Source organism: Gavia stellata, chromosome 3, assembly GCF_030936135.1.
Source record: "Gavia stellata isolate bGavSte3 chromosome 3, bGavSte3.hap2, whole genome shotgun sequence".
Taxonomy (NCBI): Eukaryota; Metazoa; Chordata; class Aves; order Gaviiformes; family Gaviidae; genus Gavia; species Gavia stellata.
The window spans coordinates 65,916,568-65,936,253 of record NC_082596.1 but is presented as its reverse complement, the minus strand read 5'-3'; the positions used below and the strand labels follow the sequence as shown (position 1 = coordinate 65,936,253).

Below are 19,686 nucleotides of genomic sequence, written 5' to 3'. Positions count from 1 at the left end.
GCGCAGTTACTGAAGACAGGGTTAGCTTTTTTCCTTTTTATTTTTTATTTTTTAATTACCGCTTATTATACCATTCCCTCTTGATTGCAGTAGTTCACGCTTTCAGTGGGGAAAAAACTGAGACCCTCATTAAGCCATGAACAGAAATCTGGGGGTACATGGGCAATTTTCCTGCTACCTCCTCCAGCACATTGGGCTTCTACAGTCTGTGGCACCCCCTTGGCAGGCTGCACTGGCTATCCTGGTTTCTTAGGATAACCAAAGTCCATGATTCACTACGACAGACTACATCCTAAGTTGAGAACTGAAGCAAATTGCAAGGGCTTTATAAATAGATCGCATTATTTACATATTTCCAAAGGATGCTAAATAACTTTCTGGGATAGCATAGACTGTGAATAGGAAAGACTTCTTATTTTGCCAAACAGTCCCAACTTGTGGCTACAGAAATGTTCTTAAAGCATTTACCTGGGAAATAAATGACCTTTTATTCTCAGAGACAAGACTAACACAGCTATTTCTGTCTACGGAGTATTTTTTACCTTTCGTGAGTTGTCTGCACAGCTTCCTAGGAGGTAGGAAAACTAAAACTTCCTGCTGAGAAAATCGAGTCAGAGTTGTTACCTTTGTTTATTTCAGAAATGCATGGTGGCTTGCACATAGTGCTTCTGCACACATGGGCATGCACACATGTTTCTGTCTTGCGAGCGCAAATGGATCATTGTTTAGAAGTACTAATTGTTCAGCCTTTTGCAGGTGGGCACAGGTCTGCTGCACCTGAGGAACCACCAGCAAATCCCATGTTAGTGCGGCGCCAAGCCCACTCCAGGCGCCAGCCAGGTTTGTTGGCTGGGATGAGCATGGTGCTGAGGGCTGGACATGACTTCTGCTGGCCTGGGGTGTGAGTGGAGCAATCTCTGCCTGCAGAGGCAGGCATGGTATCATTTGGCTTCCTGGGGTTGCATCTTCAGTTAGGGTAACCAGGAATGTGTGGCATGTACATCTTTTGTATACAAGTGCTGGCCTGTGATGTTCTTTCTGGTGTAACCTATTGAATTGCTCTCAGGCTCTTCGTAAATTATTCTAGAAGTGGTGGTTTTACTCATTCTCATACTTGCTGGGTGAATTGAGAGGAACATACCCAAACTACACTTGGAAAAATGTGTTTATAGCATTTCTTGCCTGTTAAAATATTTCAGATCATGAGTGGCTTGATCGTACTATCATTTTAGTCTTCAGAACTAATAGTTCTTTTTGCTGAGTGTGTTTTCTTCATCACATAAGAAGTGACTTTATACATACTTAAATAGCAAAATAAAGTTTGTGAATTCTTCTTTTTTTTTTTTTCCTTTCGTCTTTTTTTAATAGCAGTAACTCCCACGAACTGGTACAAGGCTTGGTACTGTGTAAGCAGTTTTTCACTCTTAGAATGCTGCTACTGAAAAGCAGATATTGTGTAAAGTACCATCGATCACTGCCGCGGTTTTATACAGTTTGTCACCATTGTTCTTCGTATAGCATTGAGTCACATTTAGAACTATGGTACAGCTCACAAGTGTTCAGCAGGGAAAAAAAAAAGTGGTGGCGTTTTTTACTTTAAAAAAACCCTTATTGTTTATAATCTAATATCAGTTATTTGTTAGTGTATAGAAAATATGTCTAATGTGGCCTAGTCTAGATGAGAACAGGTTTATTAATGTATTTAGAAGTGTATAACATGGTTTGTAATGATGGAGAGTGGGATGGAGTTTCTAAAGACCTAGAATAGCTGAGGTTAGATGCTAAAATACTAAAGCAGAAATGTAAAAGGCTGTTCTGACTTTTGTTGTATGTCTAGATTTACTTTAACAGCTTTGGGATTTCCTAGTAATTTCCTGGATTTTTTTATGACTAAGAGCATACTGTATGTCAGGTAAAATCCAACTGAAATAGTAGATATATATGTCTTTAATTAAAGAGATGAATTGCGTAGATTTTGGTAGTTTATAGGCTGGTATTCCCGCAGCGCCATGGAGTTTGTTGTGCTCCCTGGATATGTTGTTAGGACAAGTTACCTTGTGCTTTTGCCGACTAAGAATCCTAAGTCTGCTACAGGATTCAGATTTTTCCTGAGGTTTGATTTCTTTCTTCTAATAGAGCATTGATTTAAACAAACTGTTTCCCTATGAATGTGCTTTAGTGATTCCACTAGAAATTTTGTTTTCATTTGGCAGATTTTTCTGGCTGCATTGATGGGGATGCTAATTGACACTACCATCATTGCCACTTACCACAGTAAATATGGTGGTAAGCACAATAAATGCTTTTCTCTATGCTAAGCATGCCTCAATCTGTTGTAATGTGTATATATAAACTGGTCTCTCTACATTCATTGCTATAATGTGCATTCTAGGGTGGGGAAAGATGGGACTAAGACTCTAAGAAATGTTCCTTTCAAAGGTGAAACAACCTGAAAAATTGGCAATTGAAACTTCTAGCACTTGTTGGAGGTTGGAGAGGTTTAATTTTGCAGAGAGGGAGCAAAGGATTCATGTGAGTTTTCTAACTAGTTTTTATCTTAAAAAAAAATGTACGGATTGACAGCAATTGTCAGTTTTCATGAAGAAATCGTATCAATTCAATTGAATTTGTTAAAGGAAATTTTCCTCGTGTGCTTGTACCTGGGAACTCGGCAAAAGGAAACATAGACTATTTTGAAGATTTTATTTTACATGATTTAGGCAATACACTAATCAGATAAGGCAAAAAAAGTGAGATAAATTAAATCAACTGCTAGTTTGAAGACCGTTGAACGCTTAGTAGAAAGATCGGTCTATGATAGCCTGTGGCTTTTATGTTCAACCATGATGGTCTGGAGTATATTGGCGTGAGGGAGAAGAGATTGAAACTTGTCTCCGATGTATGGAAGGAAGTCTGATAGCAGGATAAAGTACTATGGTAAGGTGAAAACTGGATACCATTTCTGCAAGCAGAGTTGAGAACAGAAGACTTTTTTAAAAAGGATTTACCATCCAGACCTTGAAATAAACAGAAATGAACATGGGAAGGTGAGGGGGTAGGGAATTTTAATTTTTCTGCTTTCAATTAGTATGCAAAAAGTACATAAAATCTGCATATAAATAGTATATTATAAAAGTATGCTGTCCTTATTGATAGACTTTACAATGTAAAATCCAGTCATGCACTAGATTTACAAACAATTCTAGGAAAGAACAGTAGCTGAGCTGCACTTAAGGATTTATAAGTAGTGAAAGATGACCACCTCTGTGCTAAGTTCATCTGTTTTTCCTTTGATCTTCCAGCAGAAAGAATATTGAGGAGTTAGTGATTGCCCATGCTGTGTACTTGGAAGATCCATGGAAAGAACGTGCAATGCACCACACTTTTGTCCAGTTTAGGCATGCTGTGAGACTTGGAGCTTGACTACTTTGTATTTTACTGCCAAAGGGAAGCCACGTTAGCACTGTGCTAAGCTTCAGCTAGTTGTCAGGATCTCTTCCCATTGAACTGCTTATACCTTGTGCCTTAGAGAAGCTGTTCAGCTTTCAGTGGGCCTCAAGTGCATGGCAAACAAGATGACTTTGAATTGATGCATGGGCAGAGCACATTTGCTCTCAGTCTAGCAAACACCGTGTAAATACATCTTTTAGAAAAGTGAGATTTCACGCTGTGCAGATGGTACCAATGGCCCAGGCTACTTTGGAAATCTTGTAATTTCGACCCCTCCTCCAGCCAATATAGAAGTGTTTTGTATTCCTTTCATGCACTACCTATATAGATGAGCTTTTAACATGAAATGGGGAGAAACCTATTTGTAATTGGGACGTGGAGGAGGCATCACTGTATGATCTTTGTGTTAGCACAGCCGTTTAAATTCCTCTGGGAAGGATGAGAAAGGAAGTATTTCTTCTTTCAGTGCAGAAAGGACAAACTTCCAAAACTGGATCAATCTGTGGCACCAACCGCGCAACACTTAAGGCTGGATAAGAGAACTGTGGGCACACGCTGATCCAACAGTGCTCTGTTAGCAGAGCTGTCGAGGGTTGACGGGGTACCGCTGGAAAGACGTTTGCGAAATGTACTGTGAAATGACTTTGAAAGCTCTTAGTTAACATAGACAAATGTCAGTAATCCAGAGCAGCAGAAGGATTTGAGAAAGGGCAAAAGCCCATGCAGTATTTATTTTCCAAGTGGGAACCCTTTGAATTTAGACTTTTTGTGTTAGCTTCCAGTATCATAAGATGTACATGGGTTTTAAGCATTTGACAGCGGAAGTTAGGAGAGGTAGTGCTTTAATCTTGTGACTCGTCTAATTGATTTAGAAGTAAGTATGTGTTGTCTGCTTGTACTATCTTCTGACAGCTCTGACTGGTATTGGGCAGGTGGGCTTTACAACCAGGAGAGATTTCAGAGGCGAACTGCGGTGTGGAGATAATCTGGAAATTGGTCCAGAAGAAGCCTGCTAAAGCCTGCAACAGTATGGTGAGGGATCACGATGTCTGTAGAGGTGGAGCCTGTGGAAGTGGGTGGTTCTGTGGTTCACCGTGGAGTGCACGGTATTTCCGTGAGATTTCTTGTAACATGTTTCTTTATTCCCTGCTAAATGCTGGCCATTGCTTGCAGGATAGACACACAAGGTGATTTGTAGCTGGCTCGGAATGTCTGAGTTCACGTTTCTTGTTGACCTCTTCATCATCAAAAGAAACACTCGTCTCTCTCTTTCTGGTGTCATTCTTCTGAATGTCTAATTCTCAGCTCTCTGCCAATATTTTATATTCTTTCTGTGGAATAATCTCTGCTGTAAGACCTTGTGCCAATTCAGCCAGTGCAGGCTGCTTTAGTCCTTTGTATTCGTCATTGTATATGCTGGAACTTCCTGCTTGGTTTCAAGTATTCTTTATTCTGGTTTTAGGCCTGCACTCGAGGCTATTATGAAGAAGATACTGCCTCCTGTAAACCCTATGATAAGTTCTGGAGATAAGGTTTCCTTCTAATGTGTCTTTTTTTGCCAGGCAGGCAGACATTTTAATCAAATCTCTTATCAATTGTTCAGGCATATATTAGAGTTTCCTTCTGAAAAACATTTCTTTGGATATCAGATTTCTTCACTAAGGACATCACTTCACTGAGAAGGCTCTGAATAGTTCATCATTGCTGTATGATCCAAACTACCTCTAAAACCCTTGGATTTTTAATTGTATAGATTATAAAAAGACAAAGGCCTTGAAATTATTTTTGCTAATAGTTTAACAAACACCCACTGTTTATTGCGTATATTACAATATTTTTATATCCTCAGCTCGTTCTGCCACAGCAATTACATGGCTCTGCTCCTAGGTCTGTGCTGACGTACTCCATCATGCAGCTTCCAGACAAAGCTGTTTTGACAATCAAGACAGAGCGTGGTGGCAAAAATCCTGTTCCCTCCCTTCACAGTAGCCAGCAGGATGTATCGTCCCTGGGTGCTATGTTCCTTCTGCCAGGGCCTGCAGAGAGACTTCAAACCACAAGACCGGCCAAACACAGCCTCGGGAGTCTGTGCCCCAGCAGCATCCTTGTCATAAATGTGCTCAGGTGTGGGTGGTTTCTGTACATGACTTTGGATATGGCATGTTCTCTGAGTAACCTGGCTTTTGGATTTATCTTCAGAGTTCAAAGTGATCGTTTTGACTGTCACCCTCTAGAATCCCATGTTATTATATGAATACATTTAAAAATCTGTTTCGAGCAAGTGTTGTCAGGCAGACAAAAACTAAAATATGAAATGCTGAACATCCCTGAAGTGACACATCTGCGAAGCATTTACTGTGGTTTTAAAGTTAGCAGTTAGCTGCTGATCTTTTAGGCAGAATTACTTTTTCACTGCCATACCAAAGGCAGAGATGGACCTGCAGATGATTGCTACACACAGTGTCCATATCAGACAGGGATCTCTCTCATTGCCAGCATCTTGAACTGGAGGTGAAGCTCATCGCCTGGTCCTCTGCTTCCCCAAAGGGCACGCAGGTGCTCATGTCTTCCACCTCATGGATGCAGCTTGTCTGCACTCATCCATCTGTGGCTCTTGTCCCCACAGAGGTGTGAGCCTCTTCCACTGCTAATGTCTTGGGTTGAGCTGGAGGCGTGAGTCACAACATGGTCGTTGCATTGCCCCAGGACCCGGAGGTACTCACACCTTCTGCCTCCTGAAGACAGCTGGATGTGCGGGTCACAACATGGGCCTCTGCATCCTCATGGGGCAGGGAGCTGCTCTCACTGCCGGCATTGTGGGCAGAGTGGGTGGGAGGTGTGGGTCACCACCTGGGCTTCTGCCTTCCACAGGGCACAGAGGTGCTTGTATCTTTTTAGAGTAATCCATCAGTTTCTGAGATGTGACAAGCTCTATGAGCAAACTCTGTGCAATTGGAAGAAACTCCTGCTCTCTTTTGCTCCTCTGACCTTTCACCACAGATGTAAGGTGAAAATTAATTCTAAAGTGAAGATAATGTCAGACCGATATAGTGTCTAACAGTTGTGGACTTCTTCCGACTGTAGAGGACTGCAGTTTAGGCAGCCTTGAACATCCCTATAGCCTCTTTTTGGCTTTTTTTGAGTATTTATTTGTCAACTTCTGTAGAGCCAGATCTTCAATGTTGTTTTACATGTGCAAGAGTACAACACAATGGGAAATGGTCTACAGGCTTATTTGTGCCTGGGTATTTCAGATAGTTTTAGAAACATTAGCAAATGTGTACTTGTACTCTGAATGTTTCATTTATAGGACTCTAGTGTATCTTGGAATTTTCTGTAAAAATTTCTTCTAAAAACTACTAAAGTAACTCCCCTCAGTGCGAATTCTATAATGATGGTGACTTCCTGAGATCAAGTGGGCTATTTATAGCTGCAGTTCAGAACACACTAACAGGGAAAAATAGAGAAATCCAGAAATACAGCAATGTACACCTGAAGCATGAATGAAAATTTCAAGCATATTTATTATAGCATCCTGCAGGTAACTCACAGCTACCAAATACCCAGCTTGCGTTGTGCACTGGTCTCTCTAGGACTGCCGCATTCCTGTAATTTGCTTTTTCCTTGCACCGGCTGTATACAAAGCTATCTGGGAAATCAAACTTGGAAGTTATGTCCCCAAAACAGCAAATCAGTGTATTATTTTTTGGTAAGTTACAAGCATTCATACTCTCTTTTTTTTTTTTTTAACATAAGAAGAACTCATACACAATACTTAAGGCTATATTCACTACTGCAAAGTGTTTTGTTGGGGTTAGGTTTAGGTAGTCGGTCCTGGGAAAACTTAATACACATGAACAGTATTATTCTGTAGGACTAAAATGCAATTCATATAAATAGGGGTTTGTAGCCTCGTGCTGTAACTAGTTTCCCTGTGGTTGCAGTCAAAGTGTGTTTCTTAGAAGTTAGCATATTTGGTTAACTTATTACAACTGTATTTTACTCTGCAGTTTATACTTTCTAAATAATAATCTACCACTCAGATGCTTAGCCCCTGGTCAAGAAAAAACACCAATGTTATCAAGCCCTCTTTTGGAGAGGTTACATGATGGGTTTTAACAGAAAATACTCTACAGCTGGGGTTTTTTGTGCTGCTTATGCTCTGAGCAGCTTCCTTTGAACCAGCTGGTTCAGTCACTGTCCTCATCTCACTCGTTTCACCAACATTTCTTAGTCTGCTGATTTTAAAGCCCTGTTTCTCTGTAGTGTTATAAAAGAAATCTAACTGTAATATTGCATATTCAGTTGCATTGACAGGAATAGGTTATTTTTCAGAAAAACATAACTGATGTGGAAAATAAAAAAGATAGTGGAAGTTGTTGTGAAATCTGATGTAAGCACTAGTCATTTTGTTGTACTATTACTTTGGGAAGGGTGGGATACGTACAGGTTTTGGAACCTAACAATTATTTGGGCTGAAAGTGATGGTAGCAGAAAAGATGAATAATCAAGCAATCTTGGTTTAATACTAGTCAGTTGCACAATTTTTTAGAAAGACAAATGCTGATGGATCAAACAGGTGATTTAATTTTTCCTCTTTAAGTACATGAAATTGTTCATTACAAATGATGCCCCAGCGCACTTTGCTGTGGGAGGATCCTTTGTGAGATACTCAAGATTAAAACAAACCTATATGGTCTAGTAACACAAAGGAACATTTCTCTTTGAAACTGGTGGGTGGATAAAATTCTTTGGTTAGGTTTCCAAAAAAACTCTCTGCGGGCTGTGTGGAGAATTGCCACATGCTTCTCATAGATTCCAAATTTCTGCCATAGCAAGTCCCACTGGTTTCAACCACAGGCTTTTTTGTTTTCTGTACTCTCCTTTGTAACCCTCAGCAAATGGAGGCAATGCTGTAAGTTCTGGAAAACAAGAAAGAGAGGCTGTGAGCCAGGCCTACACTGCTGCATTCCTCTGCAATGGTAGGCCACCATGTGGGCTTCGTTTCAGCTCTTCATTGTAAATCAGTGGCACGGATATCCCAAGTGACCAACTGTATGAAAACATGCAGAGTGCAAGGCAGTTCGTGCAATCAGGTGGATTGGTTTTCATTACAATCTTGATATCAAAAATTGTTTTTCCACTGGGGATGTTTTTAACTTTTTTTGAATGCCTCTTTTTACTTGCATATTTCTTTACTTACGTGTGCTCACAAGCATACAACACCTTCACACACCCATGAGGCAACTAACAAAGTCCAGAGCCATTTTCTTTTTTGCTATGGTTTGTGCCATGTATTCCCAAATAGGTGGCTTTCTTTACATGTAGCTGGTCAATGCAGTTGGGTAAAGGCAGCAGATGGCTCAGTAGAAAACTTTTCTGCAAGACCTCAAAAGTTAGGAGTAACTGGTAATTTCTTATGAAGACGCATCACTGAATTGCAGAAATACATATATAGCCTGTACTATAAAATGCCATTAGAACAGGGGAAGAGGAGGAAATTAAGCTTAGTGCAGCACAGACAATGTGTTACTTAAGCCCCCCAGATAATTTCTTGCACGTTGAATCTGGTGTGACTTTCAGAGTAGATTTGAGAAAAAAAGGTCTGTTGTACCTCTGGTTTTAAGCTTCAGCATCATCTGTAGCAGGAGAATGCTTAGAGTTGGTACGCAATTACTGCTACAGTTCCTGTGGTTTGAAACGCTTGCTTTGATCTCTTTCCTTTGACATGGCCATAATGAACATGGCTATTTCAGCCTCTGCCACTACTCATTTTGCTACTTCAATTGAGCATCTGTGTGAAGGGCACAGTAAGAAGAAGATAGGAAAGAGGATACTTAAATACATAAATAATGCAGGGTGTCCAAGTCTGGGGATGGTATGATGTTGGTTTTCCCCCATCAAGTCTAATACCTGGCTCCCAGAGAGCAGCCCCTCACAGTGGGTAACGGGACATTAATGCATTTCAGCCCACAGTAGCCTCACGTGCTTCCTGTTAATATCCAGACTTTGGGCACGGACTACAACACTGGGTTATTAATACACAGACTGCAAGTGTTTTCACATATCTGACATGCAGATGCTGGGAGTTGCATGTGCCTTGGTGAAAGGCCTGACAATACAGAAGAGTTTTCCAGCAAGAGGACCCCTGGTGATGTTATAGCAAAAATCTCTGACTCAGATAGTATTAGTACTTTTTACACAGTGATACTGTAAAACTTAGTTGCCTTCAGTGGAACAATAATGATTAACACAAGCTGTAATGAATATACAGCATGTTTTTATTTTTATTTTATATTTGTTTCATAGAACCAAGCCTCTCAACTCATAAAATTGTCAGCAAAACTAAAAATTATATGCTGTTTGCTAATTCACGAGATATGACTTAGGTGACTGTCACCATTCCAGCTAGATGTCACATTCCTGCGTGTTTTCACCTGGTCATTGATTGGTCGTGTCATGGTTTTACCAGCTAAGTTGAAAAAGTCAGTATAGTTACCCTGCCAAAAGAGATACCACAGCAACAATTCCCCACAGCACCAGTACCACCTGTAACAGGGATCCCACCTGTTACCGGGATCCCTCTTCCAAAGGCTGTTAAGTGACAAGTACACCTTTGTTAGCTTTACTGTGAAGCGATGCTTAATGGATGCATTTATCATGAAACCAGTACTCTCGTAACAAGTGATGGTTCACAGTTACGTATTAAATGCTTTGTCTGGGACAATGTAGTCTAGCATAATTTAGGGGAAAGGAAAAAAAATCAAGCTGTTGATTACCCTAATGAACTTGCAAAATTAATACTTCTTATTGTTTGTCACTCAATAATCCAGCACTACTTTTATAGATGAAATAAGTGAGTATTGACTTCTATGTTGTGTTGATCATCTAGCTTTTAAGCATTGGGACCCTGAAATGAAAGAGGCAAACTTAGGAAAGCAGATGATATTTGCTGTTAAAGGACATAATTTACTGGTCATGTTGCTTATAATTTTATAGTTTGCCTCAGTATAAATATGACCTTGAAACAGTTGCTGCCATTTTGAGAGAAGTGTATTTATTTTAACCAGATTCTGTGGGACCCGTGCAAATGGGTACTGTTTGTACAAACAGTGCATACACTAGGCCCAGTCCTGAAAATCTAAAAGTCCTTTCTTGTCCCCCAGGCAGGGGGTTGATGATTTTGATTATCCATATGCAAATTAAGGCAGATCACCTCTCTTGTATTGGCAGCCTTCGGGATAAACTATTTCACAGGCAGATTTTTCCAGCTCTACTACCTGAGCTCTGAGAATTAGCTTTCATGTAGCTGAGGGAAGTCCTGAAAATGGTACATCTTAGGATAACGGCAAGACCTACTATCTGGTACGCTGAGGGAACCGAGAATAAACTGTCAAGTCAGCTTGGAAGGTTTATTTATCCCAGTGTCAAAAGAACAGCACTAGTGTTACAGACACCTTTGACAGCCAGCAAGTTTTTCATTGACTGGCCCCTTGGAAAGAAGGTTTCTCGTCATTTCAAGAGAGATTTTACTGGGTCTCTTGCCTAGTAAAACAGCTACTTGTGAATTGATGCCAAAGTGTGTCAAATGTTTGAGGTTTTTTTCAGCAGATCTGGAATACATTTTAGGTTAGTATCAGAAATGAAGTGAGAGGAATTGCACTTATTTTTTCATACTGTAGTAATTAGTATCTGAAAGAATTGTCATTTTCCTATGCAATTTCCATTTTTTTTCCTACAGCATGGTTTTAAGCTAAGTAATACATATTCCTTTTCTATCTGAGTGAATGTAGTATTTATTTCCTTCAAAATACGAGCATAAATAGTATAGACATAGTGTCCCTCCTTTCTCCTGCTAAATCTGCAAAGACAGGTATTTCCATAATAGGATGCGAACTGGCACTTCCCTTCTCTCCATCAAAACTTTTTTGTGTTTTCATGTGAGCTCTGCTGCAAGGCCAAGCTCTGCTTCCTCAGCGGCTGTTCTTCAGCAGGAGCGGGCCAGGGAGGGCTCGGAGAGATGAGATCTTTAATGGCTCTGAAAGCAGCTGTGCCAAGACTTAGGTATTAGTGAAGGTCTAGAATGAATAGATCCCATATTAGTTTTCAGTCTGGCAGTAGCTCTCAGGGGACATAATGATACCTGCATGGAATGGCTCAGAACTGGTATTCCACAAGGCATCAGAGATTCAGGGAAAGCAGCATTGGTCAGGTGGCTCTTGTAAAATTTCAAGTGGAAGTTCCATTCATCTGGCTACAGCAATGCAGCCTACATGTCAGCTCTGAAAATGTGTTCTGCCTTTACCAACAGCAGTGCAATCCTTTTCAGCAGGCTTAGCCAGTGATCTTTATTGACCCAAGATGTAGTACAGAACTAAACTTGGTTTTTTATTCAACTTAGTTCAATAGAAGTAAATACAACTCTGTAGTAACAGGTATTTGAGAGTCTATACTGGGCCAGCTGGGGTTTTCTACTTCTTACTATATTTTTAGTACTAAGGTTTATTGTAAGGAAAATTGTGCCACGACAGACCCCTTATTCACTGCTTCATCAGATCAGTGTAGAAGTGTACTCAACTCATCAATGGAATGGAAACACCCTCACAACCTTTCATTCTTGTATGGTGAGAGCCTTATATGCTCTATAATGTCTAATGTATGCAGTGAGGGAGGAGGGTCAAAGGAGTGCATGTTACGCTTAGCCAGGTGGCTTCTCATTTTTGTGGAGGTTTGGTCTACAGCTTGATTAGCCCATAGGAAAAGCTGAGTTTCTTGTGCAGAAAAATATTCTTCCTTCAGTTACTCTGAAGCTATAAAGAAAATCTGCCTTTGGGTGGAATTTTTTTCCCTAAAAGTCGTAAGCTTTGGCAGGGAGGGAGGAGAGCGAGCTGTAATGGAAGTGGTCTCTTAGCTAACTGCAGTAGGAGTGTTAAACTCGTGAATCTGTATTATGAGACACACTGGCATTTCTCTCTGCATTCATTCTGCTAGCAAGTGGGAAAACTGTTTGTGTAAAGGCTAAATGCACCAGCAGATCAGTTCTAGTTGTGTTAGGAGCTATGACCAACTGTTTGTTTCACAATTATGCTGCATGCCATCTATTCCAAACAGAAATATTTGTTCAAAATTGATTTCCAACAGTTTGACAAGCATCAGACAAACCCAGTAATTAGATCTGTCAAGTGAAATGTCTGATGGCATATTGCCTTCTAACCATATTAGTGAAGTTAGGCTGAGAGCCATTTTTTGTCTGCAGTGTCTTAGCATAATGAGGATAAATCAAGCTTTGCAGGTCAGATTTAAAAATGCAGACATAATTCTTTCCTCCCTCTCCCCACATACTTATGTACTGAAGCCTAATGGCTGTAGACACTCTGTTTTGCTGTCAGCTGCGCTGCAGTAAGGGCCCAAACCGGGATCTGGATTGTACCTCTCACTGGTGCTCAAGGGAGAGAGTAAAACCGCCTCAAGCATTTTGATCGGATAACTCCTGTATGTTCTAAAGCCACTCAGCAAGTAACCAGGAGATCTGCAGCCTTGTTCGCTGAACCTTTCTCCGCACCAGTTTACTGGTTTGCACCCATTTTCTCATCCACTTTTCTCCTTTTAGTCTGATCAACAGGTGCTCCAACTGCATGCTAAGCCGTGCAGCGCTCCTCGGCACCATCTCCAGTGTTAGAGCTCTGACTGGAAGCCAGGACTGGCCTTGCTGTTTCTGACAGATGACCTGCACCGGTCTGAAGAATGAGCAGTTTTTGCTGCACTTGCCTTTGATACTTGATACAGCTGAGCACCAAATAGTTTGATCCTTTTTCCAAGGAAATTGCGTTAAATTGGCTTGATTTTTATTTGATCCTGGCTCTTGTAGTAGGTCACAGTGTGTAATTACTGCTGCATGTTCAAACTCCTCATTTACACACGCATCCAAAGCTCCATTGTCCCATCTACTCAAGAACATCAGAGTTTGAAGCGAGGTGTGTGACAGTCAAGGAAAAATGGAAGTGTGAATTCATGACGGTATCCAAAGCCAGAGCTGAATTAGGGCTCCCAGCGGTGCCTTACGCTATACTTCCTGCAAAACAATTCCTTAAGGTCCTTTTTCTAGAGAACTTAGCTGTATAAAAAGGAAAGGCAAATGTTGGGAAACAGTTACCTTAATGCAGAGTTGGAACCCAGACATCCTCAACTGCAGCTTTTATGTAGTTATGATGGATGTGCTTTTTCTGTCCTTTTCATTCTTTCAAATTTCTTGGTATTACCATGAATGTTACTAAAAGCCACGTGTTCCAGAAGAGTGGTTTTCAGCCTCTTAAATAATGCAAGGCAAACCATTACTAATACATTGCACATATGTCTTACTACTACAGCTTACTGAAGATCTTGAAATCTTGGGTGTTACAAAGCTGAGGGGTTTTTAGGTGTAACCTTTTGTTATTCAAGTGACCACAAACAGGTAAGTCAGTGCAAAATTCCAGAGGTTTTACTCAATATTTTAGTATCAGCATTTCAATAAACGTACTGACATATAGTTGACTCAGAATTGAGAACTTTACTGCATTATATTTATCTAGCCAGTTGTTGTTTTATAGAAGAAATAGGACCAAAGATGTAAAAAGGGCAAATACACGTTATTTCATATACTGAAGAGCACTGCTTTATAAATATACATGACTTAAGCTAAAATGAAAAATTGATTCAAAAGGTCCCTAAAGTTAAGTGAGATAATTTTCATCTTCATACCCTGAGAAAAGAAGGCCAAGAAAAAGGAAATTAGTAATCAGTCACAGCAATCTGTAGTTACTATAAAATAGACGAAATATTCGGTGTTACAAATCTGATTAATGTACTGTCTGTTGTTTGCAATGAGTAAATAATACTTAATTCTGAAAATTTCGTACAAATATTTAAGCTGCTGTCATGTATTATTACAATCAATATTTGCAATATGCTGTGACTGTTGTACTAAGCCTCTCTTGAGAAGCCGAAGTAGGGGAATGTGCTTCAGCTTTTATCAGCTTCATTTTCCTCACTTATTTTACAGCATTGTGAGAGGGAGCAGCAATAATAAGAATGTAAGAGGAATTACAAGTATCTGCAAGAAAGCAAGACTGGAAAGGGGTGGGAGGAGATTAAAAAAAAAAAAAAAAGGATTACAAGTTTTTCTTTTTTTTATTAACTTAACACATTAAACCTCTTAGCTTAACAACCTCTTTCTAGGTTGTCTTCTGTATGGAAGAAGACTACAGACTTCTATGTACACAAGGAGGGGCTATCATAGAGCAGCTCTACCAAGTGACCCATGAGAAGAATATTTGTATCCAAGGGCTCTCCATTAGAGATTGTACTTTGTATAAAACAGGTTTCCATGGTCTTGACAGTAGCTATTGTTTGAACCACAGGGCTGAGAGGTCCCAGCTAATTAGAGGCTTATGTAAAAGCATTATTTTGATTCTCAAGAAATGGGATAAACTATTAATGTCAAATTGAGCATTAAGGCACAGCGGTTTTGAAAATACTTATATGTGGCCCAACTCCTATTAAAGGCAGTGGGGGGGTGATTTAATATTGGTTCATTGAAAGCACCTCTGGAATTTCTCATTTGTTTCATTAACAGACTGTTCAGAATTTTTGGTCCATCTATATTCACTTGTTTTGGGAGTCGCTGTGTATACAGGGAACAAATGGCTTTGTTCACTCTGACCAACATGCACAGGGAGAATTGTGCCAGCAGCAGGCTCAAGAGCCGCATAGAGCGAGGGGAAGTGGAAAGGTGGCGTTGCCTTCGGGAGTGGTCCTCAATGGTGCCTGGAGTGCCAAATCCCTGCTCAGCATCTGGCTCCCGCCTGCTGCTTTTGGGCTAGAGTGAGGATGTGCTTTTCTCATGCTCTCACTTGTGCAGCTTTCAATGACTCCATTCACTTAAAGGTAGATAGGCGACACTTTAATAGCCTTCTGGTAATGCCTATGGCAATGCTTTCTGCTGTACTTACTCTTTAACGCATTTTACAAGGGTTTAAAAAAAAATAATGCCTGAAGACCTCTTCCTCTCTGGGCAGCTTTCTCTTGTACAAGTGATATGGTATAGGAAGGGTACTCTGTTTTAACAAGAGAGCTTCATTTTGCAGGGAGAAACAAAAAAAAAAATCAGTATCATATGCACAGCATTTATAATAGATTTTAATAGAAGTCTAAATATTTTTTTCTAGATGAATGAATAAGCATATGGTTACATGCTCCATTAATTCTGGATATCCTTAAGACATTATTAAAGTAATCTGTCTCTCCAAATGTACTTGAAGACTTTGATTAGTTAGCTCAAATATTAACAGTATCTCTCTGCTATATATTTTTAAGTATTAGAGAAGACTTAAGCATGCAGAAAATCTAGAGAAAAAATAAAATCTGTGCTTTCATTACTGAAATAAAGCATACAGAAAGATTTATACTTTATAGCTCACTACGTATGCCTTGGGAGAAGCTACTTCTGTGGCACAAACACTCTTCTTTGTTGCTTACCAATACCCGTATTCAGTGACACAAAGAACAACTGTTGTAAAAAATATTAGCATGCAGATGCTCTGGTGTTTTGTTAATGCATTTAATTAAATACAATAGCTCTTTTGTTTGTTTTTCTTTTTCTGTCCTTGAATGGATTTGTATTATGGTATAGAATCTAGGCTTAGGGTTGCTATTTAAAATGTTTTGCAGTTTCAGAATGTGTCATATATCCATGTTAGTTACTTTCTCTTTTGTTCGATTAAGAAAATCATTTGGGGGCTTTAATAGTTTCTAGTAAGTTTGAAAGTATCTTTTCAGGAAAACCAAGATCCCAAAGTTGGCAGCAAATACTTTCCTTTTCCCCACTGATGAGGTCTTCAGTGAGAGTTAGCATTGGTTAAATAATTGTATTCCTGAGAAATACTTTCAGATGTTTTAACCAAAGAAATTTTTCTTGAAGTTCTGCAACATTTTCTAGGTAGTTTTCACAGAAGGAAAAAAAAAAAAAAAGTTGTACAGCAAAATTGCACTTTTTTATATGGAAAAACTGTAGCAGACAGATTACAACAAATTGTAACCTAAGTACTGGTTTATATTTGCAGAAGCTGTCATTACTGTCTCGTGTCATTATCCATAAAATTATTTCAGAATTATTCTCAGCCTGAGAAGAGGTTTCTTTAGTGCCCTGTGGGTGGGCGAAATCATACGAAATGACTGTGTCAAGTCTAAAATTGCTCTGGTGAATCAGCGAAGTACTTGAGCCCAGAGTACTTTGAAAACGTAACAGTATTTGGCAGATCCTATCCCTCCCATGGCAACAAGGACCAAATCAAATGGGGATTTAATGAGGTAATTAGACCTAATGAGGTAATAAGACCCTAAAGGTAACATATGACTAACTGTAACTTATTTCTGAAACTTTGAGCCCCTTTAACTCCAAAAAACATTTCTGACACGGAGTGAGTGTGTGGGAGGTGTCTGCTCTGAAGGTTGCTTCTCAAGCAGTGACCTACTGATTATCTTTTGGTGTTCCTCGGAGGCAAGACATATTCCTCAGTGGATGCAGTTTCCTTTGGATCAGTAGGAATAATGATACAGACTATAAAAAAACCTCCATAAAGCTTTTTGTCACTGACAGAAGTAGCTACTGCAGGCTAAGGGTTAAGTGTGCTGCAGCTGATTCTTTTCAGATATTTTACTGCTTGCATCAGAACACAACTGCGGAGAAGGCAGCAGACATTTCGCCACGGAGGTCTGTCTTGGCACCTTTCTTGGCTAAAACCTCATCAGTTTTGATAATTGTTTTTGTCAGTTTTCACAAGCACTAAATGCAGATCAGACAGTTTTGCTGTAGGCCTTCAGCATCAGCGCTAGGACATTGTACGCCAAGTGCTAGGGTCATACATGGAGAAGAACTGTAACAGAAGGCCAAGCAGAAATTGCAGTTTAGTGTTATCTGGCTTTTTGAAGTGAGGACAATATAAATAGGGATAAAACCTCCACTCATTACACTTGTTTGAGCGGTATTGAAATTACAGTGAGGGATTCCAAATGGGGTTAAAACCTTCAGGTACAAAAGCTCTGACATCATGGAGAGGGAATGTGCACTTGAGAAGGTTCAATCCTGCAATGTTGCTTTAATTTCACACACACACCCCCCCACCTACCCCCCCCCCCCCCCCAATTTTGGAGAAAAATGTCACATCTTAGAGTTCTGGCCTTCAAGGGAAAGTACAGGAATTCTGATTGTTCACTGAAAGCCTCCTCATCAGTAAGGCTTCCACATAAATAAGGTTAGTTTCAGTTGTGCTTCGAACAACCTGTTGATCTATTTACAAATATGTTTAATGAAAAAAAACCACCTAGAACTACTGCAAATTTTGTGTGAGAACATCATCCCGATTTCGGTTCCAAGATAGCTTAATGTTCTTAAAGGCTGATAGAGGACATAGTTTCATTACAACTGCACATATTACAGGTTTTGTATGAAATTAGCATCTCAAGGCAAGGGAAAGAAAGCAGCATTGTTCCAGGGCTGTTTTTCACAGGCCTGTATTCATATCTCATCCTTGTTGTTTGCAGGAGAGGCAGATGTGAACCAGAACAATGGGTTCTCCACGAAGAGCCCAGCGGTGACAGACTCCAAAGGCACAGCAGACCCGAAGAATGCCTGGCCTGAGGCCAACCCAGCTGACACAACTGGTCGCCCCCACTTGATCCGCCTCTTTTCCCGAGATGCCCCAGGAAGAGAAGACAACACCTTCAAAGATCGGCCTTCAGAGTCAGACGAGCTACAGACCATCCAAGAGGACAGTGCAGCAGCTTCAGAGAATTCGGATTTGATGGCTTCACAAAAACGCTCCTCTTTCCGGCACGGATCAAAAATGGCATCTGCGAGCACTACAGACCATGCTAGACATGGATCTCCAAGGCACAGAGACTCGGGTCTACTTGACTCGCTGGGCAGATTCTTTGGAGGTGAAAGACATGTTCCCCGGCGGGGCTCGGGCAAGGTGAGCTCTGAGGAATAGAGAACTGCACAGCTACAGCAAAATAAAGTACAATTAAACAGGAAGGGTGGGATGAAATGGAAGGTGTAACTGCTATAATGCAAGAGTTGATTTAGCTAGCAAGATGGTACTTGCAGATGTGTAATTTAATGCTTGGCTTTAAACTGAAAACAACAAAAAAAGGCATAGATCTGGGAAATGAGGAGCTGTTCTGGGTAGTAACAAGGAGTATTAGAAATCCAGGTGGCTCTAGAAACATTACTGAGAGGAATTTTTATGAAAATTTAATGTGGTGCATTGTACGCATTTGTATGCTGTGCCATGTAGAGAAACTTCAGCCTGCTTTTTTGTGTGGTGTTCTTAAATATTTGCAAAACGGAGCTGGATGAGAGCACTAAATGCAAGACAATCTCTAGATAGCTTGGCACTAACTGAGGGACAGACTTGGAAATATGTTAGATGTTAGAATAAGATGTTAGAAAAAGAACTGTGGCCAGATGCTCAGCCTGCTTGCGCAAGAGCATGTTTTAAGGTTCGTTGATAGCATTGCTGAGGAGCTGGCTTGACAGATATTATCCTGAATCCCAGGTGTACAAAATAGTCCAGCTGCTTTATTCTGGTGAGAAGTGAAGATTTATATTCCAAGCATTTCATATTAGAAATTGTGTAACAAACCCTTTCTTCATTATGAATTGAAAAACAAGGTATTGATGAAAGGATATTACTTGAATTCTTTCCTTTTCCAGGATTAATCCCCTCCTCTGATAAGTTATGCAGATGGCATGTTAGTTCACTATTGTTTGAGTGGCAACGTTTAAGATATTTTCACTGTACCCTTTGCCATGTAAATAAGTGGAGTATTGTGTTTGTGTGTTCACACACTACGTAAGCATTTGAATGCAATTACTGTAGGGCTGTAAAACCTTTGTTTTAGCTGAATATATTATTTGATGTAGTTGCTGAAGTTGTGTGTTGCAAAAAGCAATGCTCATAGTTGTTGGCTGGGCCCAAATTTTCAATAACCTTTGACAACCTTTGCTGTCTGTTCAACAGTTCTAACCTGCGATGCTTGCCGGGACGGGTTAGCACGTGCAGCTTTCCCAAATGGGCTGTCTCATAGTGTTGCACTGGGACATGATACATACTACCCTGTGGCTTAGAAGTGATGTGTGATCATACGACAGGTGCAGGCTGTCAGTGTACTTCACAGCTCCACACTTGAAAGCAC

At 40.2% G+C, this 19,686-nt stretch overlaps 1 protein-coding gene across 1 annotated transcript in view; it reads left to right on the top strand.

The window, feature by feature from the left end:
* MBP (myelin basic protein) overlaps positions 1–19,686 on the top strand; it is a gene marked incomplete at its 5' end in the record, with an annotated part of 91,837 nt that overhangs the window by 54,082 nt on the left and 18,069 nt on the right. Inside the window, 1 exon segment of the mRNA XM_059815639.1 lies at positions 18,031–18,461. Within this exon segment, the coding sequence (XP_059671622.1) occupies positions 18,031–18,461 (431 nt within the window).